Source organism: Bos javanicus, chromosome 3, assembly GCF_032452875.1.
Source record: "Bos javanicus breed banteng chromosome 3, ARS-OSU_banteng_1.0, whole genome shotgun sequence".
Classification (NCBI taxonomy): domain Eukaryota; kingdom Metazoa; phylum Chordata; class Mammalia; order Artiodactyla; family Bovidae; genus Bos; species Bos javanicus.
Genome location: NC_083870.1, coordinates 23,871,020 through 23,897,232, shown reverse-complemented (window position 1 = coordinate 23,897,232; position 26,213 = coordinate 23,871,020). Strand labels below are relative to the sequence as shown.

At 50.9% G+C, this 26,213-nt stretch overlaps 1 protein-coding gene across 1 annotated transcript in view; it reads left to right on the top strand.

Moving 5' to 3' along the window:
* The window catches only part of PHGDH (phosphoglycerate dehydrogenase), a 32,434-nt gene extending 6,708 nt beyond the window's left edge, over nucleotides 1-25,726 (top strand). Inside the window, exons 3-12 of the mRNA XM_061409101.1 lie at nucleotides 2,360-2,425; nucleotides 5,720-5,774; nucleotides 5,863-5,961; nucleotides 16,478-16,610; nucleotides 17,115-17,263; nucleotides 17,691-17,843; nucleotides 22,042-22,174; nucleotides 23,220-23,350; nucleotides 24,310-24,547; nucleotides 25,413-25,726. Coding sequence (XP_061265085.1) covers nucleotides 2,360-2,425; nucleotides 5,720-5,774; nucleotides 5,863-5,961; nucleotides 16,478-16,610; nucleotides 17,115-17,263; nucleotides 17,691-17,843; nucleotides 22,042-22,174; nucleotides 23,220-23,350; nucleotides 24,310-24,547; nucleotides 25,413-25,567 — 1,312 coding nt within the window. The 3' untranslated portion in view covers nucleotides 25,568-25,726. The remainder of the gene's footprint in view (nucleotides 1-2,359; nucleotides 2,426-5,719; nucleotides 5,775-5,862; nucleotides 5,962-16,477; nucleotides 16,611-17,114; nucleotides 17,264-17,690; nucleotides 17,844-22,041; nucleotides 22,175-23,219; nucleotides 23,351-24,309; nucleotides 24,548-25,412) is intronic.
* The last annotated feature ends 487 nt before the right edge of the window (nucleotides 25,727-26,213 follow it).

Sequence of the window (26,213 nt, the reverse complement as noted above, 5' to 3'; positions counted from 1 at the left end):
TTCCCTCGGGAGCCTCATCATTGTCAAGACCTTCCCCTCCCTCCTCTCCACTTCCCTCTGTAGGGTAGGGGTTAATTGACCTGGTTATCGGCCTGAGGTCAGTATCCAACAGAAGCGATGTTAACCGGTAGCATCCTCCAGGCTTCCCAGGTGATTCATTGGTAAAGAATCCACCTGCCAATGCAGGAGACGTGGCTTCGATCCCTGGGTTGGGAAGATCCCCAGGAGGAGGAAATAGCAACCCACTCCAGTATTCGTGCCTGGAAAATCCAATGGACAGAGGAACCTGGAGGGCTACAGTCTATGGGGTCACAAAGAGCTGGACGTGACTGAGTGACTGAGAACACACATGCAACCCATCCTTCAGTCTTGCCCTAGATCCGGAAGCACCAGCCCCCCGGCCTCAGCACTTCCTCCCATATCCTGTGTAGTCTGGTCATTAGCTGCGGGTGACAGGAAGCCAGGTGTTCTTAGAAAGACAGACTCTAAGAGTCCTTTTATCTTGATTTTTAAAATTTTTAAAAATAGAGTCTCTTGACCTTTTTGCTCCTTATAACCTTCATTTCCAGAGAAGAAAAGACCCAATAGAGGGCATAAAGGGTAAACATGTGTTAATATTCTAAAAATAATAAGGAAAATCTTTTGAGAAACGAAAAATAGTTTCATGGGTTTTATCTCTATCTTCCTTTCTGCAAGATGGGTAGAATCAACATTGCCCTTTGATTTATCATGTGAGGAAGATTTCTCAGTGCAAAACTTGTGGAGAAATAGGAGGAGAAGCCCAACAGGAGAAGATAAAAGTATTAGCTTTGTTCCTAATAAAAGCCAGGTTGGGAAACTTGATAAAAGTCTGTGGTCAAAGGGCCACCCTCTGCCTCTGTCACAGGTACAGATGTGTGACGCTAACACCACAGTGTAAATCAGCTGTACTCCAATAAAATAAAAGCTTGATGGCATGGAGCAGCAGAGATTTGTGCCTTTTGTAGGCAGGTCGGTCCTGAAATAAGAGAAGTCAGATAAGGGCTGAGCCACACACGTTTCTCCCCATCTAATGAGATGCTTCTCTGCCTCTGGAGAAGTAAGTCTGGGTAGAGAGAGGCCAGGTGTGTTTCTCGAATGGGGGTCCCTCTGCAGGAAAACATAAAGCCGGGGCAAAAGGGTTTTCTTCCAACTTTGGGTTTAGGGCAGGAGTACCTCACAGAACTCAGGGCTGGTGGCATGGGGTTGGGGGTTTGCATTAAGAACAAGTACACTCAAAATGTTGGAGAGAATGTAGAAAGAAGGGAACACTTACACACTGTTAGTGGGGATGTAAATTGGTGTAGCCACAGTGGACAGCAATATGGATCTTCCTCAAAAAAATAAAAATAGGCCTACCACATGACCCAGCAATCTCATTCCTAGGTATATTGGGAAAAAAATGCTAATTTGAAAAGATGCATGTACCCCAGTGCTCATAGCAGCATTATTTCAGTTGTCAAGATGCAGAAACAACATAAATGTCCATGGACAGATGAATGGATAAAGAAGTTGTGACACACACACACACACAAACACACAATGTAATGCTGTTGTTTAGTCTCTAAGTCGTATCTAACTGTTTGTGACCCCATGGACTGTAGCCCACCAGGCTCCTGTGTCCATGGGATTCTCTAGGCAAGCATACTGGAGTGGGTTGCCACTTCTTACTCCAGGGGATCTTCCCAACCCAGGGATTGAACCCATGTCTTCTGCATTGGCAGGTGGATTCTCTACCACTGAGCCATTCTGGGAAGCCCATATAATAGAATATTGGCCATAAAAAGAATGAAATTTCGCCATTTGTGGCAGCCTGGATGGTTTTGGAGGGCATTAGGAAATAAAAAGAGAAAGACAAGTACTGTGTGATATCACATGTAAGGAATCTGAAACATACAGCAAACTAGTGAATATAACAGAAAAGAAACAGATTCACTGATACAGAGAACAGTCTAGTGGCTACCAGTGGGAGGGAGGGGCAACATAGGGGTATGGGGTTAAGATGTACAAACTATTAGGTATAAAATAAGCTACAAGCATATATTGTGCAACATGGAGAATAGCAACAGTATTTTATAATAGGTATAAGTGGAGTGTAAACTTTAAAAATTGTAAATCACTATATTGTACACGTTTAACTTATATAATATTGTGTATCAGCTATACTTCAATTTTTAAAAATCTAAAGAAATGACCCATAAAGCTAAACAAGAGAAATAAAGAACTGGTAAGCTCATGGAGCAGGAGAGCAAGCTCGGGGTGCACTGGAGGCTTTCCACAGGGACAGAAGTGGGAATCCTGGTCTGGCTAACAGACGACCCCCCTCTTTTTCCATGCACAGTACCCCCAATGGGAACAGCCTCAGTGCTGCGGAGCTCACCTGTGGAATGATCATGTGTCTCGCCAGGTAAGTGAGTCCCTAACCTCTGAGGAGAGTTCCTCTCTGCGGTCTGTCGGTTATTATGACTCCCTAAGCAAACTGACCCAGAGAAGCTTAGAAACACTTCAGCCTGGTGATGTGCAGGCTGCTAAAAACCTTCAAGGCTGTCAGGCCTTGACTGGTCACTCATTATCCTGGTTCTCACGTTCATTACCTGGGAGCAGGCCCATTGAGAAAATAAATACGTGGGTGATCTTCTCTTTCTCCTTACTCACTTCCACTCTCCACACACATCCCCTGCGCCGGTCACAGTGGTAGGTGTCCACACACACATGAAGCCTTCTCGGATCTCGAAGCCTCACAAATGCTGTTTCTGCTGCCTGGATATCTGTCCCTGCCATTTCTTTCTTTAACTCTTAAAACTGTTCTTCAAGGTTAAGCTCGAGTGTTAATTCATCCAAAAAGCTCTCTCTAGATTCCCCAGCCAGGCCGATTCTCCTGGGGCTTACCTCTGTCACTGTCCTTGCAGATCTGTATGTAAGAGAATGGAATAGAAAGCTTCCCTGGGATCCCTGGGACCATGACCTGTGGGTTCATAACACAAGAGATCTCAAAGGGTCAAATCTCTTAAAGAGAGGGGACAGCCTAGGGACCAATGAATATTGCACAGATGTACACGAGTCTTACTGTGTTGGATGGTAAAGTGACTGTCTGAGCTCCTGCTGTTGAACAGGTAGTGGGTCATTGGGAAGGACAAGGAGCCAGTGGACAGGCAGAAAGATGCTTTGGGTCCCTTCGCAGGTCCATGGATCCTTAACCAGGGAACCCAGGCAGCCAGGACTCCTTACTTCTCTACTCAGGGGGTCTGAAACCTTCTGGGCCTGAGAAATGATTCTTTCCCCTTCTCAAGACCTGGAAGAGGGTCTGAGGGCACTCACCTTTGCTCTAACTCTTCCTAAGAGTTCTACCTGAGATCGTAGGTCTTCACTGATACTGACCTGTCAGTGAAGATGAGAGGAGATTGGAAAAAGGGAGGAATAGGGAGAATTGCCCAGCAGAAGGGACCCGGTCCAGAAGGGGTCCCTGCGTTGGCTGTTTGGATCTCCCAGAACATCTAGAGAAGTATTGAGGCCTGATGCCCTGGTGTCATGTGTGCTATTAAATTCAGTGGTGTGTGTTTGTTTGTGTTTTTGAGGGATGAGGGAAGGATCCCAGTGCAGCTTTCTAATTCTCTCACATTTTTTTTTTTGGAGGTGATGTTCCCTTGGGAGTCAGGAATAGTTTTCCTCCTATTCCACGACCAGCTTTACTTAAAGGAGTTGGCAAAGTGGTATGATTCAGGTTCCCAACCACTCATCATAACCTCAGTCATCAAAGATGCATCAAAACTAATAAGGGAGCACGCTGTGAGAAGGAATCACCGGTCTCATAACTCACTGTGCGCTGGTTTAATCAGTCTGCTTTCCCAGCCAGGCAGCAGTAGAAGGGGTTGGGGTGCGGTGGACAGAGAAGTTGAGACACTGGGCAATGTGGGTGGAGAGCAGGCCGGGATGGGCCTTGCGCTGGGGGACTTCGACTAGATGCCTGGTCCTGAGGAGCTGGAGAAGAACAAGGACATGGAAAGGCAGTGAGGAGAATGCAACCAAGGTAGACGTCACTGTTCCGCCTGTTTTCCTTCCTCTTGTTAAGTCAGGTCGGCCTCCATTTAATTCTCAGGAGATCTTCTGCCCACATGTGGCCCTCCTCACACTGGCTTGCTGAGGACCCCACAGTGTTAAAACCTGAGACCATGGCCAGCTGGGTGGAGCACCCAGAGAGGGGTGTGGGTGTTTCCTGTACCCAGAGGGCGGGTGTGGGGGTTTCCTGTACCCAGAGGGCGGGTGTGGGTGTTTCCTCTACCCAGAGGGCAGGTGTGGGGGTTTCCTGTACCCTGTGGTGCCACAGGCATACCTCAGATGGCACCATGCAGCCAGGTGGGCAGAGGTCGGGAGGCGAGAGGACAGAGGAGGCAGATGGCGGCTCTGTCTCACTCGGGCAGGTTTGCTTCTTCGAGGCGAGTCATTGTCCTCAGTGAAGTGAGGACTTTGTCCTTCTTGCAGTGGGGCCTGATGGGCCAGAGTCGTGAGATGGGGCTTCTTCCGTGAGCTTTGTTGAGTTTGCCCGTGAGTTCATAGGGCTGAGACAGCAGGGCAGGTTCTCTGTCAACCTCATCCTCAGATGGAATCTGTGCCTGGTAACGTGTAGACAGGAAAGAAAGCTTTGTATCAGAACTCAGGGAAGTGGAAATAAGGGAACGGTTATCTTGGAATCTCTGTTTTCTCTCTCGCACATGCAGACACGCACACGCCGCTGAATTTTATGGCTGGCAGGAAAGCCGGCATTGAAATACTTAGGAGGCTGACTGGTGGGGATGCCTTCCTTGGCTTTGAATTCATTCTGCTACTTCTGGCTGAGTGATGCTGGGCAAGGTGTTTAACCCCCAGTGCCTGCAATCTGCCCCCAACTCTCCCGCCCACCCCCGCCATGCAGTTATTGTGAGCATCAAATGAGCTGATATTTAAACATTGCTCCTTATCTCCTCCTTTCTCACTTCTGGAAGAGCCTGGAGGACCATGATCCACATAACATATCTTGCCTCTAATTTCTCACATCACCCTAATTTCCTGTGTCCCCTCTGGAAAACACATGGAGAATCAGACCTCCATGTTGGCTGATAGGAGGGGATAGGCTGTGGAGTGTGTGGGGTGTCGTGTGTGTGTGTGTGTGTGTGGTGAGACAGGAGGTGCTACGGTTGTTGGAAGTGTCCAGACTATAATACCTGCTCACCCCAGTGTAGTCTAACTCTCAAGGGAGAATAAGTATTCAACTATCCCCTGATATAGTGGAAGATGTCGCAGGTTGTAGCTCTGAATGAAATAAGAAAATGGAAATCTTTGTGCTTCTGGAACATTTGGTGTTGTTAAAATCCCCCAATATACCATTTCATTATCTCTACAAATGCTGGAGGATTAGCTTTTGCCTTTTACATGTCCGGAGTCACTGAGGCCAATACTGAAGCAACTGAGATGGACTCAGAACCTCCTGCCCGACATTTGGCTGAAAACAATCCAGGGCTCCAGGCCAGGTCTTGTCAAGGGATCCTCCTGCTACACTCCTTTGTCCATCCTCGGTATTTCTGAACCTGAGCCCCCAGACCTAGCTTGAGCTTGTCTTCATCAGGGGATGCCCGGCAGAGGCAGTGGCCATGCAGCCTTCACACTGCGCCTCCTTCCTGGGCTGGTGGGGTCTGGGTGGGCCTGCTGAATGTGTCTGTCCTTGCAGGCAGATTCCCCAGGCGGCGGCATCTATGAAGGATGGCAAGTGGGAGCGGAAGAAGGTAAGCGGCTGGCCTTGCCTCGCCCTGCCTGGCTCGGTGTCCACGGTCTACTGCAGGTGCTGACTTCGGCTTCTTTCCCTGTTTGCAGTTCATGGGAACCGAGCTGAATGGAAAGGTCCTAGGAATTCTTGGCTTGGGCAGAATCGGGAGAGAAGTGGCCACCCGGATGCAGTCCTTTGGGATGAAGGTAAGAGGTCACTAGACCTCTTTGATGTGGGGCTTCCTGTGGCAGTTTTGGAAGAGGCAGCTTTGCTTGAGAGAAGCTGAAGGCTTTGTCCTAGGAAAATCTGATGCCCCCTTTAGAGCCCCTGAGTAAATGGGTGGTAAAGCCAGGGAGGGAGGGGACATGGGCCCACCGACCTAGACCCTTGAACTCAGCATCTGGGAATACTTGGTGGAGATCCTTCAGCTCTGGGATGAGTAATTGCCCTGAGTCCCCGTGAAGCAGAGTGGAGTCTTATCCTGCCTGTCCTTCCCTCCCCTTCTGTGAGGGCCTTCTGGTTTTGCTGCTTCTGTCTCCTGTGATAATTCAGAAAGCAGGAGCAAATTTGTAACCCTGCAGCAGAGCCATTGCTGTCCCGTCTTCTAGCTCCCCTCCACAGTCCAGAAGAGGTTGAAAGGTGCTTGCCTATACACTGTGAGGGACTTCCCTGGTGGCTCAGATGGTAAAGAATCTGCCTGCAATGCCAGAGACCCAGGTTCAATCCCTGGGGCAGGAAGGTCCCCTGGAGAAGGGAATGGCAACCCGCTCCAGGATCCTTGCCTGAGAAATCACATGGACAGAGGAGCCTGGCAGGCTACAGTCCAGGGGGTCACAAAGAGTTGGACACAACTGAGCAACTCACACTTCCACTTTCATACACTGTGAAAAGATCATAGAGCTCGCAGTGGCTGGGAAAACTCACACATTTCTCAGGAATCTTCCCTGACCCCACCGCCCACCAAGGCTCTGTCTTAGCCTGTGCTTGGAGCTCAGTAGTTCTTCTGGTTGAGCGAGGGTTTTCATCAGAAGCAGTGCTGTTCCCCAGCCCCCACCCCAGGGACCCATCCAGAAGACCGTGCCAAGAGAGAGGAGGCCCACCAGGTGCCCACGTGGGCGAGAGAGGTGTGGCATCTGGGTGGGCTGGTGGGCATCTCCATGTGTACTGTGGCTGTGGAGAGAGGGACTGTGGGCTCAAACTACAGCCAGGAAACATTAAGGAAGATGGTTTTGAAAATCAGATTATTTCAGGTCTAGAAACATCTACATAAAGCTGTATGGAATTTTCGCTTTTTTCCCTTGCTCCTTCCTTTCTGTATATCCGTCTCACTTTGCATTAGGAGAGACCTTATAGATTAACCCTTAATTTTATATCAACCTCTGAATTTTGTAAGTTTTTGCTAAGGGCTCATAGGAAATGGATGGTGAACAAGGACCAGCTGGGCATCCCTTTGTACCACGATCTCCATCTTCTCCACTCACCATATCGACTGAAGTCAGCCAGACATCTCTGCTAAGCTTTAGCCCCAGGAGGGAGAGGTACCTTTTTCTGGCTGCCTGTGAGAGGGAGCATGGCCCAGCAGGATCCATTGATCATGGAAGCGGACCAAAGCCATGTCCTTTGTGCAAGCCACAGGGAGCACTCTCTCCTTTTTGCTTGTTTGTGAGGGCTCAGGGTAAAGGTTCAGCTCCTGGAAAATTCTGATCATCTAAAAGCAGGGGTCAGGGGTTCAGTAAAACTCAGGGAGGGCACGTGTAGCCGAACACGTGAGTGCTTCACTGATGACGTGGTGACTTGGGATGGTTGCCAGACCCAGCGGTCGTTCTGTCACGTGCGCGGCCCTCCCGTAGGCACCACAGTGCCCTGGGCTCTTCTGGCTTGGCCACACTCATTGTCAAGGACGTGAGACTTTTGTGGTGACTTAAGCCAGGCAAAAAAACCTTACCCTGTTCCCTGAATAATTTAAGTGATTGATAAGCTTGTCCATTCTTCCGGCATGCACGCGTGCTCAGTCACTCAGTTGCATTGGACTGTTTCTGACTCCATGGACTGTAGCTCACCAGACTCCTCTGTCCATGGGACTTCTCAGGCAAGAATACTGGAGTGGGTTGCCATTTCCTCCTCCATGGGATCTTCCCTACCCAGGGATAGAACTCCACCTTGGCAGACGGATTCTTTACCACTGAACCACCTGCGAAGCCATCTTGTTTCCTGAATAATTAAGTGATTGGTAAGCTTGTCTGTTCCTTTGGCAGCACTCAGCTACTTAACCGCAGCCCCGGCTGCTTCCCAGAGGCACAGAGGGATACAGGACCTTGAGCATCAGCAGCAGACGTAACTGACAGGGCTCAGCTCAGAGATGTCTGGACCCTGCATATGAGTGCTCACCTGTGTCTCTGGGCATAGCACATACCACATGCCCACATGCTCTGTCCCCAGCATGGTTTTGAGGGTGTGGGTACCTTTTTTGTGTTGCAACATATATCTGCTTCGCTGGGGGGTTCTTCTGTGCAGATGTCTCTGGAGGGTCACTAGACTGTTTTGCTTCTGGTCCATGTTCTTTGTAAACCTGAAACACACCTTGGAATGTACCCCCACCCCACATACACCCCAGCCCCTCCAGAGCCGCCTGGCTGTGGTGCTTTCCCACCGGCCCAAAGTGGCCTCTTTTTGTAGTCAGCTGCTCACTTTGATCCAGCTCCCTAACAGCTTCCTGGGTCTGACACATTTTGAATCATATCTCAGTGCAGAGAAATCACTGACCTGCATCATCTGAACCTTGGTTGATGTTTGAGCAGTTGCAGAGAGCAAGATTTTCTAAAGGCCAAGGAAGGAAGATTCTTGAACAAATTGCTGAAGAGATGATTTATCAGCATCCAGGCAGGATGAGTGTTTACTAAACACAAGCTGTTTCAAATAGTCTTGGTCTCTCTTTGGAAATCATTGGTAAACTGGTAATATCATGGGACACCCTAGATGTATATGTCTTGACTATTTAAAATTATAATCATGTAATAAGTGAATGCATTCTCATAAAAATTGAAATTTAGATAAAGGTCTCCTAGATGACCATCCCAATCCGAGTTTCCTCAGGTAACATCCATTTGATATATGTCATCTTGGACTTTTTCTATGTGTTTACATGGAATACAGGTTTCTGGGATACAGGTACAGTTCTGTATCTGTAGAGGAGTTTTAGCCTAGAGACAGTAGACTGTTGTGCATGTTTTTAAGATAAAAGCATATGTGTTGGAATAAATAGATTTACTGTATTTTTAAACCATTGCGTGGAATTCCTTTGAAGGGATAAATTGCTTTTATTTGGCAATTACCTCAACGATGAACATTTAGAATGTGGACTTTAGCAAGCATTGGTGACGTCTTTCATGATATCTTTGAGGTTGAGATGGAGATCATGAGCTTGATGCTGAGGATTTAGTAACTGGCTGAAGGATGTATTCATCTCGGTCTGCAGGGGGACTGGTTCAGGATGGTGCAGGGCTCTGCCTTGCTCCCTGTGCTCATCAACAGCCTGGATGATGTGTCATTTGTCGATGACAGGAAGCAGAGGGAAGTAATTAATACTTAAAAGTTCAGACTTAGGTCCTAAGAGGCATAGGAAGTCTAGAATGGTTGGGCACCCTAATAGGAAATTTAATTGGAATACGTGTCAGTGCCCCACATATGAGCCCCCAGAGCAAGTAGGCTTGGGTGTAGAGGTGTTTATAAAGGCTTTTCCAGGACAGGAGGCCTTTAGTTGACAACATTGCAGTGTGATTAATTGTGACATGGTTGATAGAAAAGCTTCTGTGACTCTTGGCAGCATTGAAAGAAGATGACTTTCAGAACAAGGGGGTGACATTCTTCATGCTCTGTACTGATCAGTTCCTGTTGTGAGTATTTGAGCAGTCCAAGACCCCATGTTCTGCAAGACTGTGAAACTTGGGAGATGATAGAGTGACAGCAGCGGAGCCCACACATCTGTGCTTCCTGAGAAAGGGTGGAGGCACTGGGATCTCTGAGTTCATCAAGATGTGGGAGTCACAGGCGAGGCCTTGAAATAGCCAAAGGGAAGTCGTATAGCCAAGTCACACTCTCGGAGAAGTAGATCCAAGAAGGAGCACTAGAGTGCAGGCTGGAGAGGCAGCGTTACAGACAGAGCTGGCCTCAGTGGAATAAGTGGTCTCAGGAGAGAGTGAGTCCCCATCACTGCAGATACACTTGCAAGACCAGATAACTCCCTGGCCAGCAAGTGAAGAGGGGATGTGAACAGACACAGATGCCCTTTGAGCCCTCACATCTCTGAGTGTACATCACCCCAGTGGGCTACCAGTTTCTTTAAACTGTGAAATGGCCCTGGCCATGAGTTCACCGTGTGATCATCGGTAATGGTGCCAAATTTTTAAGGACTGGGTTTGTTACAGTAACTTGGGAGAACAACCTAAAGACATAACAATGGGACTTCCCTTGAGGTCCAGTGGTTAAGAGTTCACCTTTCAGGGGTTGCAGGTTCCATCCCTGGTTGGGAAGCTAAGATCCCACATGCCTTTTGGCCAAAGAACCAAAACTGAAAACAGAAGTAGTATTGTAACAAACTCAATAAAGGCTTTAAAAATGTTCCACATCAAAAAGGTCTTTTTTAAAAAAGGACACAGAGTGGACCAGGCGGCGTGGGGGACCCTGAGTTGTTCTGGTTGGGCCAGCTGAAGCAGAACAGTAAAGCCTGTAGATGTTATTTTTATTATCCTCTTCTCTCCTAGCACTGGGGTCTTATCCTGTTCCTGATCAGTCACCAGGCTGTTAACCACTAATCAGGCTGGTGTGTGTGTGCTCAGTCACATCCGACTCTGTGCCACCCCATGGACCGTAGCCCGCCAGGCTCCTCTGTCCACGGGATTCTCCAGGCAAGAATGCTGGAGTGGGTTGCCATGCCCTCCTCAAGCTAATCTTCCTGACCCAGGGATCAAACCCGCGTCTCTATGTCTCCTGCATTGGCGGGCAGGTTTTTACCACTAGTGCCACCTGGGAAACCCAGCTAGGCTGTTAATAGGATGACTGTTATCTGACCCTCTCTAGGGTATCAGGATTTAAGACCTGACCCCATCATGCCACAGGAGCTGTAAGGAGAGACCTTCTTGTGCTCAGATGCTGGGGGTGGACCATCCCTTTTCCTCCTTCCCTTTGTGACTGTCTTGTCACTTAGGGAAAGGGGAGCTTAGCCAGGTGGCTTCCTAACAGCACGTGGTGTATGAGTGGGGATGGGTGAGGGAAGAGCCTAGGAGGAGCCTTGGAGGCCCTTAGAGCAGCTGCTGACATGCTTGAGCCATAGGTACAGGTGTGGGTTTCTGGATAAATCTGGCAGCCTGCAGCCGCTGGTGTTCTGAGTCACTTGAGTCTTAACATGCTAATATTCTTGTCCTAAGTAATGTTTCTGGATAACAGATTATAACTCTGGAGGCTCAACTCATTCAAACTGGCCTGTCCCCTGGGATGGCTTAACAGGCCCCAGCCAATCAGGAGCTGAGCCTTGTACTTTCTTACCAGGTTTTCTGTGAGGAGCAGACTAGCATCTCTTAACAGTTTCTTTGTAGCCAGTATTGTGATGAGTCTGATGTTAGCCCAAAGGGAGGGATGTTTAACTCGAGGCTCCAGTTGTCATCAATTCCTTTGGGTCTTGCCAATATTTACTGAGTTAGTTAGACAAGGCTGTGGATTGAAGGCAGGAGGAGAAGAGGATGACAGAAGATGAGATGGTTGGATGGCATCACCAACTTGATGGACATGAGTTTGAGCAAGCTTTGGGAGTTGGTGATGGACAGGGAAGCCTGGCGTGCTGCAGTCCATAGGGTCACAGAGAGTTGGACACGACTGGGCAACTGAACTGAACTGAATATTTACTGAGATCTGCTGTGTTAGATATCATGCCTACAATGACCCTCTGGAGTTGATATTATTATCCCAGTTTACAGATAAGTAAACTGAGGCCCAGGAAGGTTATGTGAAATGCTCAAGATAATAGGACGAGTAAGGGGTGGAGTCCAGCTCAGACTCCTCTTGGGTCCCAGTCTGGTGCTCTTTGCCCAGCACCGCCGCCACCGCCGTCCTTCCTGCTGGTTCCTGTTGGTACATCAGTCCCTGCGCCATGTTCCTGCGCTCAGTCATTCACATAGCAGGCAGCTCGCATCTCAATCTGGTACCTGAAATTCTTTCTGCCCCAGAGCAGTGGTTTTCAGATTCTTCCCAGAGCCTCAAGTTTAGACACATAGTAAGGACGTCAAAGGGCTTCCCCGGTGGCTCAGTGGTAAAGAATCTGCCTGTAATGCAGGAGACACAGGATTGATCCTTGGGTTTGGAAGATCCCCTGGAGAAGGGCATGGCAACCCACTCCAGTATTCTTGCCTGGAGAATCCCATGGACAGAGGAGCCTGGGGGCTACAGTCCATGGGCTCACAAAGAGTTGGACACGACTGAGCAACTTAGCATGCACACGTGCACTCAAGGACATGGAGTGTGGGCCCAGGGAGAGAGCAGATGGTGGGGCTTCTGGGCCTTCACCTCTATGGTTTTGAATTGATCTGGTTTTATATTATTATTATTTTTGACTGTGCTGGGTTTCGTTGCTGTGCAGGGGTTTTCTCTAGTTGCCATGCACAGACTTCTCATGCTAGTGGCTTCTCATACAGAGCTCTAGGCTCTCAGGCTTCAGTCGTTGCAGCCTGTGGGCTCAGTAGTTGTAGCTCATGGGCTTAGTTGCCCCATGGCATGTGGGATCTTCCCAGACCAGGGATTGAACCTGTGTCCCCAGCACTGGCAGGCGGATTCTTAACCTCTGGACCACCAGGGAGGTCCTGATATGGTTTTATATTGAGTTTGTGTTTAAGATTTCATTGTGTGGTTCGGGGGGAGAGTGCCAATGCTAAACTCAAAGATTGGCTCTGGGATAGAGAGAGGCACGTGAGCATTAGGCTCCTCTGTTGGAGCCCTTTTATGCCTTGAAAGCCTCCCTGATCTCCTCCATCCACAGGCAGCCAGAGGGACCAGGAGCAGTGTGACTGGTCTTCCAAGGCTGCCTTCTATGACAGCAGCTAGGAGGTCACCTGGGAGCACCACTTGAAAAGCTAGGGTTCCTGTGTTGCCCCAACATCAGGACTCTGTCCTGGGGCTGGAGTTGGGGTGGGGAATCCCTTTATGCAAATCCCCAAGACTCCTCTCTAGGAATAGATGGTATGAACCCGGAAGTGCCTGACATCCATACATTTGACACCTGACCTTTCTTGGACACATCGGAACCCGACTCGGGGTTGGTCTCCTGGGCCTCATGTCACCCTTTTTACCTCCCGGAACATGTCTCCTGGCCCTTAGTTGAGTTCAGCCCCTGTCTCTGCCCTGGGTATCTTGAGTGAAAAATGAGAACAGGGTAAAATTCTTCCCCTGCAATTGTCTGCAGATGAAGGAGGTTCTGTCTGTCTGTTGAAAGAAAGCTGAGTCAGGGCCTGCTGACAGCCTGGCAGATGCTTATCTCCCCTGCACCACCACCCCCACCCTTTAGCCCCAGGCACCTGCAGCAGGGACACTGGGATAGACTCAGCCTGCAGGAGCCTTCCTCGACAGCCCTGCGCGGATTCTTGGCTCCTGAGAGCCCAGAGGCAATAGGGTTGTATGAACTTGCTCCCTTAGGTTTGGCTGTGTGACTTCTGTTGGTGTCCCCATCCTCCCCATGTTCTGCATGAAGAAAAAAAAAAAAGTATATCTGGATTAGAGATGAATGGGACATTGTTCCAGCCAGCCTCAGAGCCAGTGGACAAAGAAGACTTGTGAGAACCAGGGCAGGGTCCTCTCCCCTCCCCTGGATGTTTCATTCTCCCCACGAGAAAAGAAGAGTTTACCTCTGTGGAATGGCCATGAGCTTACCATCCTGTAAGGGTGTGGGGAGGGGGGCAGCCTCTTTCCCCTATACCTCCACGAGGGTTGGAGTGGGACCCACTTGGCTTGTTTGGTGCCACAGAGCTGACGATGAATGAAAAATGTGGTTCCAAAAGCCACATCTCATTCATAACTGTTTTTTGTTTTTTCTCTAGGAAGGCTGACTTGATCTAGTAATCTTCTGTGCCATGATTTTCTAAAATAACTTTTATATTTCCCCTAGCTTCAAAAGAAATTCATGATCAGTGGGGGAAACCTGAAAGAGTTTAGGAAAGCATAAAGGAGAAAAAAAGTTAATTCTACTACCTAGAGGTAACCACTGTTGAAATGTTAGGCTTTGTGTTCTTTCTGTTTGTGTTTGGTTTCATCCTGGGCCAACTCTGAATGTTTTCTCAGGGAGCTTTCTTTTCATGGAACATTGAATTGTTGAAAGCCAGAGGAGGGGTCACTTTGAAATTTTCCACCTGTTCCTTTTCTTAAAGTTGAGGATCCAGGTCTGGAGGCACTGACTTGCACCTGGACACACAGTTGACCGCACTTGAGGCTATACTCAGGCCCATCTCCTGGTTCAGAGTCCTTATCTTGGGTCCTGCAGACCTGCACAGCTCAGCCAACTGTCCTGCCTTCTTGAGCATTTCAGTACCTTTGAGATTCTTATGACTTCTACACCTCTTCCCCATCTGGTCACTGTGGCTGACATGGGCCAGGCCCAGGGAGAGAGCCCGGGGCAGGCCTCCTGGGTAGACCAGGCAGGAAGTGGTTAGGTCTTTGCTATTTCTAGAGAAAAATGCGTCTTACCTAGTTGCACATCCCTCCCAGCTGCTTGTGCTGCCTTGGCAACCTTCAAAGCATCGCCCCTACTGAGAGGTATGTGGCTGGTAGCCAGGATTCTTTCTGATGTAAGAAGAGATGTTTCCATCTCATTTTATCCCTGTTTTCTCAGGTGGGGGCTGTGGGCCTCCCCGCTCCACCCCTGATTAGCAGGTTGGAATTAGGAGCGTGGACCCTGGATCCAGAATACTTGTGTCCCAATTCTACCACTTGCTACCTTTATGACCTTGGTTAAATCATTTAATGGGCTTCCCAAGTGGCTCAGTGGTAAAGAATCCACCTGCCAGTGCAGGAGATGCAGGTTCAATCCCTGGATTGGGAAGATCCCCTGGAGAAGAAAATGGCAACCCACTCCAGTATTCTTGCCTGGAGAATGCCATGGACAGAGGAGCCTAGTGGGCTGCAGTCTACAGGACCACAAAGAGTCAGACACAACTTAGCAACTGAGCATGCAAATCATTTAACCTCTGTCTTAGTTTCTTCATATGTGAAATAGGGAAGTAATAGTATCTAACTCATCAAGTATGAGATGCATGTTGTCGTTTGTTGTTTAGTTGCTAAATTGTGTTCACCAGGTTCCTCTGTCCATGGGATTTCCCAGGCAGGCATTCTGGAGTGGATTGCCATTGTTTTCTCCAGGGGATCTTCCTGATTCAGGGATCAAACCCTTGTCTCCTGCATTGGCAGGTGGATTCTTTACCAGTGAGCCACCAGGGAAGCCCCGTGAGGCACCTAGTTAATGCAAAGGGTGTTTGCCATCATCAGCTATGAGTCTGTGCCTTTTCTTCTTTCTCATGAGCGTTGTCTTCTCTAGCATTCCCTCTTCCCATCAATATGTGATGACCTTTGGCTGATTTCATGGGGTCAATGAAGTTTACACCCCAAGTTCCCTGTCTGCCCTCATCTCCCAGGAGCCAACCTTCCCTCTTTCTCTGAAGCCTCAGGGAGGTACCTCTGCTTTGGGGGCTGCCCTCTCCCCACCAGCTCAGACCGCGGTTCTTTCTGGATCCTCTCAACCCACGGTGCCTCTAAGTCTCACTTTCCTCCTCTTGATGTCCTTCCCCTCCCCAGTCAAGCCTGCCTTGTTGAAAGGATCTGCCTTTAGTCGTTTATACCTCTGCCTGATTAGTCGCCCAGTTACACCTTCCAAGACGAGATACACTTTAAGCCTTGTGAAAAGAACCTTGGAGAGACAGGACCGTACTCTGCCCACCTGGTATCAGCATTGGTGTTTCACCCCCTTCCCCGGTGCTGAGTCTGTCTTGTTGACAGCCCTCTGGGCACCACCACCACCCTTCTCCCTTACCTCTTCCTAGCTCCGTTGAAGTGGGCGGCGTGCCTGCCCATCTTCTGGCCCCTGGGGCCTCCAGCTGCAGCCAGCTTCTCCCCTCCTTTCCTTCGTGCCCTCTGACCGCATCACTGCTCCCCACAGCATCGTCCTTTCTCATGGGGGCTCCCCACTTTCAAAGGGTGTCTGAGCTTCACTGGTTCAGCCACATACCTGCTGCTCCAGAGCTTGGAGGTGGGTGAACCTCCCTTTGAATTCTGACCCTGCCTGCTCCAGCATGGATGCCCCACTTCCTTCAGATCTCAAGTAGGAAGAATAATAGTACCAACCCCCTTGAATTCCCGTGAGAGATAAATGGGTATTCTGGTAGTTGTTCAGTTGTGTCTGACTCTTTGCAGTCCCATGGACTCCGCCAGGCTCCTCTGTCCATGGACTTCTCCAGGCAAGAATATTGGAGTGGGTTGCCAGTCCCTTCTCCAGGGGATCTTCCCACCCCAGGGACTGAACTCCAGTCTCTGGCATTGCAGGCAGATTCTTTACCATCTGAGCCACCAGGGAGGGAAGGCTTAACAGTAGTACTCAGTTTGGAGTCAGTGCTCCATAAACGGTAGCCATGATTAATAATACCAGTACTGATAACTAATAGTTACACTTACCCTCTGCCTCTCACACGTCCCCAGACCATAGGCTACGACCCCATCATCTCGCCAGAGGTCTCGGCCTCCTTCGGTGTGCAGCAGCTGCCCCTGGAGCAGATCTGGCCTCTCTGTGACTTTATCACTGTGCACACACCTCTCCTGCCCTCCACCACAGGTAGGTGTGTGGGTTGACCACAGAAGCCACCGACCAGGTGAGGGTGGGCCCTCAGTCTGGGCCTTCTGCCCACACTGGGGACCAGCTATGGTGGGAAGGTGGCATCCAGATCCTGTGAGCATGGAGCATGGTGATGCTTTGTTACACGGCCCGGCATCAGACCGAGGAGGGGTGAGCTGGCTGGCAATGCACAGGGTCTGGGTGAACTGGGTCAACATGTAGGATCAGTGACCCTGTGGATACTTCCTTGGACCACCACCTGAAGCATTAACATCTCAGGGACATTTGAGATGTTTCTCAACTCAACTGAGTCTGGTCCAAATTCGTCACTAGGACTCCTGGCCCAGAGCATCTGAGAAGGGAGCAGTGAGACCAGAGAGGTTGTAGTCCCCCAGGAAGGAGGCGTGTGGGGAAGAGCCCGTGGTGGGGATGGCGGGGCCTCCGGAGCCAGAGAAAGTGGTTCCCGACACCATTGCTGCAAGACAGCGTCTCCTTCCCTCCCAGGCCTGCTGAACGACAGCACCTTTGCCCAGTGCAAGAAGGGGGTGTGCGTGGTGAACTGTGCTCGAGGAGGGATCGTGGACGAAGATGCCCTGCTCCGGGCCCTGCAGTCGGGTCAGTGTGCTGGCGCTGCACTGGACGTGTTCACGGAGGTAAGTGCCTGCTCGGCGTAGGGGGCGGAGGGGAGGTGGGAACAAAGGGCCTTGGGCTGGAAGCCCAGCTGAGCAAAGGCCTTGGCTTACTGTCTCTAGTGGGAGAAATTATGTTGCCAAAAATAACACCTCTGTGTCAGGAGGCAGGTAGTATTAACCCATCTTACAGATAGGGAAACTGAGGCTCAGAGAGATGGAGATGTGCCCAAAGCACATGAGTAGTAAGTGATGGAGCTGAGATTGGAATCCAGTCTACGACTCTGTCTGTTCTGCTGTGATGGAACATTCATGAGGAAGCTGATTATTACTGAGTCCACTGACCACCGGGCAAAACAGAAGTAGGAGTTGGCATTGCTCCTGCCCTCTCCCCCTCCAGTTTCTGAGGCAGTCCATAGCACCCCACCCAGAGATGTCTCTTTCTGGTCAGGAACCACCCCGGGACCGGGCCTTGGTGGACCATGAGAATGTCATCAGCTGCCCCCACCTGGGCGCCAGCACCAAGGAGGCTCAGAGTCGCTGCGGGGAGGAGATCGCCCTCCAGTTTGTGGACATGGTGAAGGGGAAGGCCCTGGCGGGGGTTGTAAGTATGCCTTGTGGGGCTGGGCCCAGAAGGAGAAGTCAGAGGAGGCCATGTTTTAGCTGGGAATGGGGACAGCGGGGCTGAGCAGTGACCAGATTCAGCCCTGGGAGCCCAAGATAAGGGACTGCACTTGACAACGGCCGGCAGTGCTCTGGGTGGGGCGGCAGGAGCTGCCCTGCAGTTTAGCCTCGAGAGCTGAGGCCCGGCACCCTGGAGCCGGCTTAGCTTGTTCTGTTGCAGGCTTGCTGCTGAGACACTGTTTTTTGTTTCCCCCTGCGCCATGCCTCTGGAGAAAGGCTCCTTTGTTCTCTGCAGGCCTTGGGAGTGAAGGAGTGAGGCTGGCGTGATGGCGGGGTGCCCAAGGTTGGGTGAGTGGGCGGGGGGACGGACCGAAGAGAAAGCCTTTCATAACCTCCACTTAGAATCCTGAGCAGGGGCCACCCTGCCCCCGCAGCCTTCATCACCCCTGCTAAGGAACTCTCCACGCTCACTGGCCCCTTAATTTCCCCAAATCGTGACTTCTTGACTGTGCTCTCAATGTGCCCTTCCTGGTCCTCTTTAAGGTTTCAAAGGATAAAAAAAAAAAAAAAAAAAAAACAAACCCAGAGCAGGATGTAAGCTTTTCTGCAGCTCATGTGGCTCTACCCCAAATACTTAACCAATAATGAATGGAGGGGGCAGGGCTGGAGGGTGGTCCCTGACCTTCCTGGCTGACCTTCAGCATAGGGCTTTTCGCTTCTGAGGACAGAGTTATGGTGGGAGAGACACAGAGTGCTTTGTTCAGCCCTTGTTTGGGAGCCCAACTCTCCAGGCCACCGTGACCGCTACATGCTGAGAAAGTAAGGGACCCATGAAATGTCCCCTTCTTACTTATGTGGTCAGATCTCAGTCAGATCATTAAACTTAGTCTCAAATTAGGAACAAATGCCTGTTTTACCCTGCAGTGGCTCAGGTACCACAGGCATTTGTAAGAAAGACCTCCTTGTCACCCCGGAAGCCCCAGTGTCCCTCATTCTTTACTGAGTCCTCTCCAGTTCCTTTCTGCTGTGACCTGAGGCACAGACTAGCTTGAGGATCAGGTTGGCACCCGAATGCCTTGGCTCTTCCTGGAGCCTCCTGCTCGTCTTCTAGAGAAGATAGATGCCCCTTTTGACTCGGCAGACCTCTGGCGAGCAGTGCCCTGGCCTCCGTGGGGAAGGAACCAGGTGTGGCGCATACCTTGGGGCTTCTCCGGTGAACGCTTTCCCCCTGCCCTCTGCAGTTCTGCCCCCACAGCCGTCACCTGGCCCTTCAGTTCTCCTCTTGCAGTTCTGGGACTCACTGCCCTTTCTTTCTGTGCACTTCAGAGAGGATCAAAGGGGAGCCAGCCGTGGGGCGCCATCACACCCGGGACCCCATCACACAGCAGGGTCTGCTGGGGAGTCCTGCCTCCTCAGCTGTTTCCATCGTTAGGGCTCCATCTTCTTTCATTCTCTGCCAGTTTTCTCTGTGGAAACAGGAATAGAAAGATCTACGTTTTCCTTTCATTACATCTGCTTGATTGATTTGCATCCAACCCCAGGATTCTAATTAAATCCTTCTTAGATGATTCTCTTTACAGGTTGCCTCAGTGTAAGTGGCCAGATACTTAATTCAGAGACATCTTGAGCCACAAGACGAAATAGACATTTTGACCCTGAACATGCTGCTTTGTTGTCAGCGGGGGGTCCAGCTGGCCAGACCCTAGACTTCACAGCATTGGAGGATTATGTGGCTTCTGCCTCTTTGCAACTGCCCAGCAGGCCTGTGTGGACTTCACAGGAGTCCACATTTGAGGAGTGATAGGATCATCTAAAGTGTATGAATTCAGGGAATTCCCTGGTGGTCCAGTAGTTAGGACTCAGTGCTTTCACTACTGTGGCCTGGGTTCAGTCCCTGGTTGGGGAACTGGGATCCCACACGCTGTGTGGTATGGCAAAAAAAAAAAAAAAGTGTCTAAATCCCACCTTACAAATTGTGGTATTTAGACAGAGTGTTTTGTGACAGTGTAAAAACACACTTAAAATCAAGATATAAAATAAAAATGTTGAGCATCTTTTCATGTGTTTGTTAGCCATCTGTGTGTCTTCTTTGGAGAAATGTCTATTTAGTTCTTTGGCCCATTTTTTGATTGGGTCATTTATTTTTCTGGAGTTGAGCTGTAGGAGTTGCTTGTATATTTTTGAGATTAGTTGTTTGTCAGTTGCTTCATTTGCTATTATTTTCTCCCATTCTGAAGGCTGCCTTTTCACCTTGCTAATAGTTTCCTTTGTTGTGCAGAAGCTTTTAAGTTTAATTAGGTCCCATTTGTTTATTTTTGCTTTTATTTCCAATATTCTGGGAGGTGGGTTATAGAGGATCCTGCTGTGATGTATGTCGGAGAGTGTTTTGCCTATGTTCTCCTCTAGGAGTTTTATAGTTTCTGGTCTTATGTTGAGATCTTTAATCCATTTTGAGTTTATTTTTGTGTAAGGTGTTAGAAAGTGTTCTAGTTTCATTCTTTTACAAGTGGTTGACCAGTTTTCCCAGCACCACTTGTTCAAGAGATTGTCTTTTCTCCATTGTATATTCTTGCCTCCTTTGTCAAAGATAAGGTGTCCATATGTGCGTGGATTTATCTCTGGGCTTTCTTTTTTGTTCCATTGATCAATATTTCTGTCTTTGTGCCAGTACCATACTGTCTTGATAACTATGGCTTTGTAATAGAGCCTGAAGTAGGTAGGTTGATTCCTCCAGTTCCATCAACATCACTCATTATCAGAGAAATGCAAATCAAAACCACTATGAGGTACCATTTCACTCCAGTCAGAATGGCTGCGATCCAAAAGTCTACAAGCAATAAATGCTGGAGAGGGTGTGGAGAAAAGGGAACCCTCTTACACTGTTGGTGGGAATGCAAACTAGTACAGCCACTATGGAGAACAGTGTGGAGATTCCTTAAAAAACTGGAAATAGAACTGCCTTATGATCCAGCAATCCCACTGCTGGGCATACACACTGAGGAAACCAGAAGGGAAAGAGACACGTGTACCCCAATGTTCATTGCAACACAGTTTATAATAGCCAGGACATGGAAGCAACCTAGATGTCGATCAGCAGATGAATGGATAAGAAAGCTGTGGTACATATACACAATGGAGTATTACTCAGCCATTAAAAAGAATATATTTGAATCAGTTCTAATGAGGTGGATGAAACTGGAGCCTATTACACAGTGAAGTAAGCCAGAAGGAAAAACACCAATACAGTATACTAACGCATATATATGGAATTTAGAAAGATGGTAACAATAACCCTGTGTACGAGACAGCAAAAGAGACACTGATGTATAGATCAGTCTTATGGACTCTGTGGGAGAGGGAGAGGGTGGGGAGATTTGGGAGAATGGCATTGAAACATGTATAATATCATGTATGAAACGAGTTGCCAGTCCAGGTTTGATGTACAATACGGGATGCTTTGGGCTGGTGCACTGGGATGACCCAGAGGGATGGTATGGGGAGGGAGGAGGGAGGAGGGTTCAGGATGGGGAACACAGGTATACCTGTGGCGGATTCATTTCGATATTTGGCAAAACTAATACAATATTGTAAAGTTTAAAAATAAAATAAAATTAAACACACACACACACACACACACAAAACAAGTATATACATTAAAAAAAAAATAAAAGAAAATAAAAATGAAGGCAGATAGGAAAGCCATTCCAGAGAGACCCACTACTCTAGGTCTAAGTGATCTGTGACTATCCACATGCTTTATGTCAAAGACCCATCTTCCTTCCTTTGCACAGGAAAATCAAATCTCTGGTGGAGTTGGGGAGGGGTGGCGGCACATTCAGAGAAGAGGGAGATGTCCCTTCCCTCTCTTCCCTGCTCCCCTCTTGGCAGTTTGAAGTGGGGGAGCCTTTTGTGCTTAGGGGAGCCAATAGGGGGAGCCAGGGAGCTGTGCCGTTTTCTGGCTGTATAGCACTCCTCAGCGACAGGAACAAGCTGTCATCTTGTGGGTGGCTGATGAAGGTTATCACCCCAAGACACCCAAAAACCAGGCTGGCCCCCTGCTGCCTGCTCTCCATGTGGAGCTGAAGCTTGGCCTTAAGACCTTGTCTGGGAGCCGATTCGGGCAGGGGTGCCCTGTCCCTCCCCTTCCTGACCTCAGTCCTGCTCCCCTCTCTCTGCAGGTAAATGCCCAGGCCCTTGCCAGCATCTTCTGTCCACACACCAAGCCTTGGGTCAGTCTGGCTAAAGCTCTTGGGGCGCTGATGCAGGCCTGGGCTGGGTCTCCCAAAGGGGCCATCCAGGTGGTGACACAGGGTGAGTTGGGGACTCTGCAGAGGGAGGGCAGAGAGGGCTGTGGACTCCTGCAGTCCCAGCGGGTGTGCCTGCTGCAGGCCACAGACCAGAGAGGGGCTCGGAGACACCCCCGTTCTTGTGACCCCGCGTCTCACATTCCATTTGAGTATGGCCGCTTGCTACCAAGTGAGGACAGAAAGGGAGGGGCACACAGTCATTGGGAAGTCTGCTTAATTTTCCTAAGTCCTGTTATGCCGTATTCTTAAAATGTGCACGTTTGGGATGCAAGAGGGACCTCCACAAGGTTCGGAGTTTCCTGTGGGAGGCGGTAGGATGGATGGAGGGAGTCCGGGGGAAGCGACAGAACCTTTATTCTGGTTTTGACCCAGTTGCTTACCTGCCCTGGGACTTCCCCTTCTCTGAGCCATGGGTTCTTCACCCGTGAAGTGAAAGCTGAGGTGGGTGTGTCAGACGAGGCAGGTGCTGGGGGTATTTTGTGCTCTGGAACATTCTAAGGTGGGCTCTCCGGCAGGCTGACGTCCTCAGGGGCTCAGCTGGGGAGTGGGTCCCCTGTACTCTGCAGAGGCCTGTCCTCCCACTGACTGTTGGACATCTGCTCACTTGCGGAAAGGCTGGAGTGGCGGGGTGGTGGTGCGGTAGACCGCTAGCATTGCCAATACCTGGAAGGGGCAGAGCCAGGGAGGTTGGCTCAGGTGCTTCGGTTGCCCCTTTCTGCTTCCACTTCCTGAGACCAGCAAGGGTGTAAGTGCCAAGTAGGGGTGAGGGTACAGGCAGACCCAGGTGGCCGGGCCGGGGACAGTGGAGTTGGGCTGGGTTCTGGAGAGGAGTTTCTTAGAGTGGTGTAGAGCCTCCCTGGTGTGGACCCCCAGTATGTCCCCCACCCCTGGCTGCCTCTCCATCCCTCAGAACTGCCCAGCAGCCTGGGCTTGGGCCTCCCCAGGGCAGTGAGGAGCCGTGTGACCCAGGGCTCAGGGCCAGGGTGCACTGCCCGCTCCCGTGTTGCTCAACACACAGCACCCTGACGGCAACTTCTCTCCGTCCCCAGGATCATCCCTGAAGAACTCCGGGAGCTGCCTGGCCCCTGCCGTCATCATCGGCCTCCTGAAGGACGCGTCCCAGCAGTCGAATGTGAACCTGGTGAACGCCATGCTGCTGGTGAAAGAGGCCGGCCTCGATGTGCGCACCCTCCCCACCCCTCCCCTCCATCCGCTCCCCTCCACCCCCTCCCCTCCACCCCTCAGCACTGCCTTTCTCCCCTGTGTTCAGAGCTCCTCGCAGCTCTGCTCACTGATGGGGACTCCCCAGGGCGTGAGTCCTGCCCGTGACAGTGCCTCCCTGTGGGAGACAGCCATGACCTGCCCCCCGCCGGCCCCCGAGCATCAGCATGAGAACTGACACTGTGAAGGTGCTGTGTGCATAACTGCTCTGTGAGCGAGAGGGCCAGCAGAACCCCCACTTCACAGCCAAGAAGGAGATCTCAGAGCCCGGCTGGGAGCTGGGAGGTGGCCCCGCATCAGCCTCTGACTCTCCATCCAGCACTCCTTTACCACCCCACCCAGGGTCTGGGCTAGTCTGCAAACTCCGGGAGCTCGCCACACATCCTCTTATCCTCTGCAGCCCCTCAGGGGCTTCCCTGTGGTGTCTTCCCTTCTGGTTCCATCTTAAGATCAAAGTCTGTGTTTCTCAGCCAGTGCGAGCTGGCGGAGGCAGTGGGCAGTGAGCTCCCATGGCCCCCTTCCTCTCCTTCGCCTGCTCTCTGACATCCTGGGTTGGCCACTGCTTCTGTGCAGGGAGCAGGAAGTCAGCACCGGAGGGATCAGGCTGGACTGCCTCTGGTGGCTGGGCTGCTTGTCCAGCCCTTCTTCAGGGATGATCCTGGGGACAGAGAGAAGTCTGCCTCCCTCCCTCTGCCTTCTCCTCCCACCCTCCCCTCCAAGCCTTTACCTGTATCGGGTAGATCTCTTCGCCCTCCTTCAGGGAGGAAGCTCATACTCAGGGGCGCCAGGCTTGCCCATCTGCCCTCTCCCCTGACCCTGAATTGCTAAGTGTGGCGGCCAGGCTGATGCCCTACAGATTGGCATTTAGGCCAAGGGAGGGAGTGGGCGTCACTGTGCCTCTTTGCCTCCTCTCTGCAGGTGACCACCTCCCACAACCCTGCCACACCAGGGAAGCAGGACTTTGGGGAATGCCTGCTGACCGTGGCCCTGGCAGGTGCCCCCTACCAGGCTGTGGGCTTGGTCCAGGGCACCAAGCCTGTGCTGCAGGCGCTCAACGGAGCTGTCTTCAGACCAGAAGTGCCTCTCCACCCTGGCCAGCCGCTGCTCATGTTCCGGGCTCAGGCCTCCAACCCTGCGATGCTGCCGACCATGATTGGTGAGGAGGGCCTGTGGGGCTGGCCAGTGCCCTGGAGGCAGGGACGGCTGTGTGTGTGTGGGGAGGGCTCTGTCCTGGGATTGCAGTCTGTGGATTTATGCCTCCTTCAGCCCCTCTTCATGCCTGTAGGCATCACTGGATCTGCAGCAGTTTCCAGAACATGTGGGGCTGGATGTGGAATTGCGAGATTAACTGCCTTATCTGAGGTTGCAGAGCCATGCGGCAGGGGTGGGACCCCAGAGCCCCTGTTACTAGCCAGGTGCTCACCAGGTTAAGGACTCAGTTTGAGACGGCCTATAGAAGTGTATCCTGGAGTTCAGAGCCACTGAGTTGCAGGTTTCCTGATGGCAGGGCTGGGTGGTGGTCAGCCTGATCCAACAAAGCCTGTCTGAGCATCCCCTCCAGCAGTCGTGGGCATCTTGGACTTGCCTCAGGCCCCTGGCACCACCTGCTCGGGGTCCTGGGGCACTTCCAAGTATGACAGAGAATGAGTGTCCACAGGCCTCAGGGGGCCTGATATCAATGTCCTTGCCAGATGCCAAGAGGAACTTTTCCCCTGCTTTTCTCCCTTGCTAATGGTCTGGATAAAACTGCCAGCCAGCAAGTCCAGCTGGTGGCTTTTGCTCTTTGTGGCTAATCTTTCCTCCCCTGCCTTGCCTGATGGTCAGGGTGTTCCTGAAGCTACTGGAATAGTGAGGGAGCTGACCAGAGCCCTTTGTTCCCTCTGTCTCAGCTCTTCAGTTCTGAGACCACCACCCCTGTTGCAATACTGATGTCAGAAATCAAGGCTTGTGAGCCCACTCCCAGCCTCCTGCTTCTCCTTCCCCTGTGCCTGGTGCTAACCAGGGGTTTCTTCTACTTCCAGGCCTCCTTGCAGAGGCAGGGGTGCAGCTGCTGTCCTACCAGAGCTCCGTGGTGTCAGATGGGGAGACCTGGCACGTCATGAGTATCTCCTCCCTACTCCCCAGCCTGGCACCCTGGAAGCCGCACGTGACCGAGGCTTTCCAGTTCTGCTTCTAACCTTGGGCTCTCCCGTCCTAGCCTCGTGGGATTTTCTGAAGAAACATATTCCCTGGGAGAGGAGATCCACATTTCTGGGGCTGACACTGCTTGTGTCTCCTCTGACTCCTATCTTCCTGTGGTACAGCAATCACCTCCCAATAAAGAGCCTACCCTCTACTCTCTGGGCAGTTTTGTGTTGTCATTACCTGGAAGAGCCACCGGAGGGCATCCGCGGGCAGCCGTGGGGCTGGGCTTTGGCTGCAGGTGAGTAGGAGACATAAAGGGAGACCCATAAAGAGAGATCTAGATGGGTGGACTACATGTCTGTGTGGGGGTGCTCTGAAGAGGACCCTTTCCCTGGGTCTCAAGTTTTTAAGAGACATTTTTATAGGAACAAACCTCAAGGATTTGAGCAAGTGCCTGTGCTATTTTTGGAGAAGGAAATGGCAACCCACTCCAGTATTCTTGCCTGGAGAATTCCACGGATGGAGGAGCCTGGTGGGCTGCAGTCCATGGGGTCGCAAAGTCAGACAGGGCTGAGCGACTAACACGCACACACTGTGCTATTTTAGACGCCCCCTTCCACCTGGGAACATAGCTGCGCACTGATGAATGTAATTCACCAAACATGCACGGCATTGTGTGCCAGGCACTGGGCTAGGTG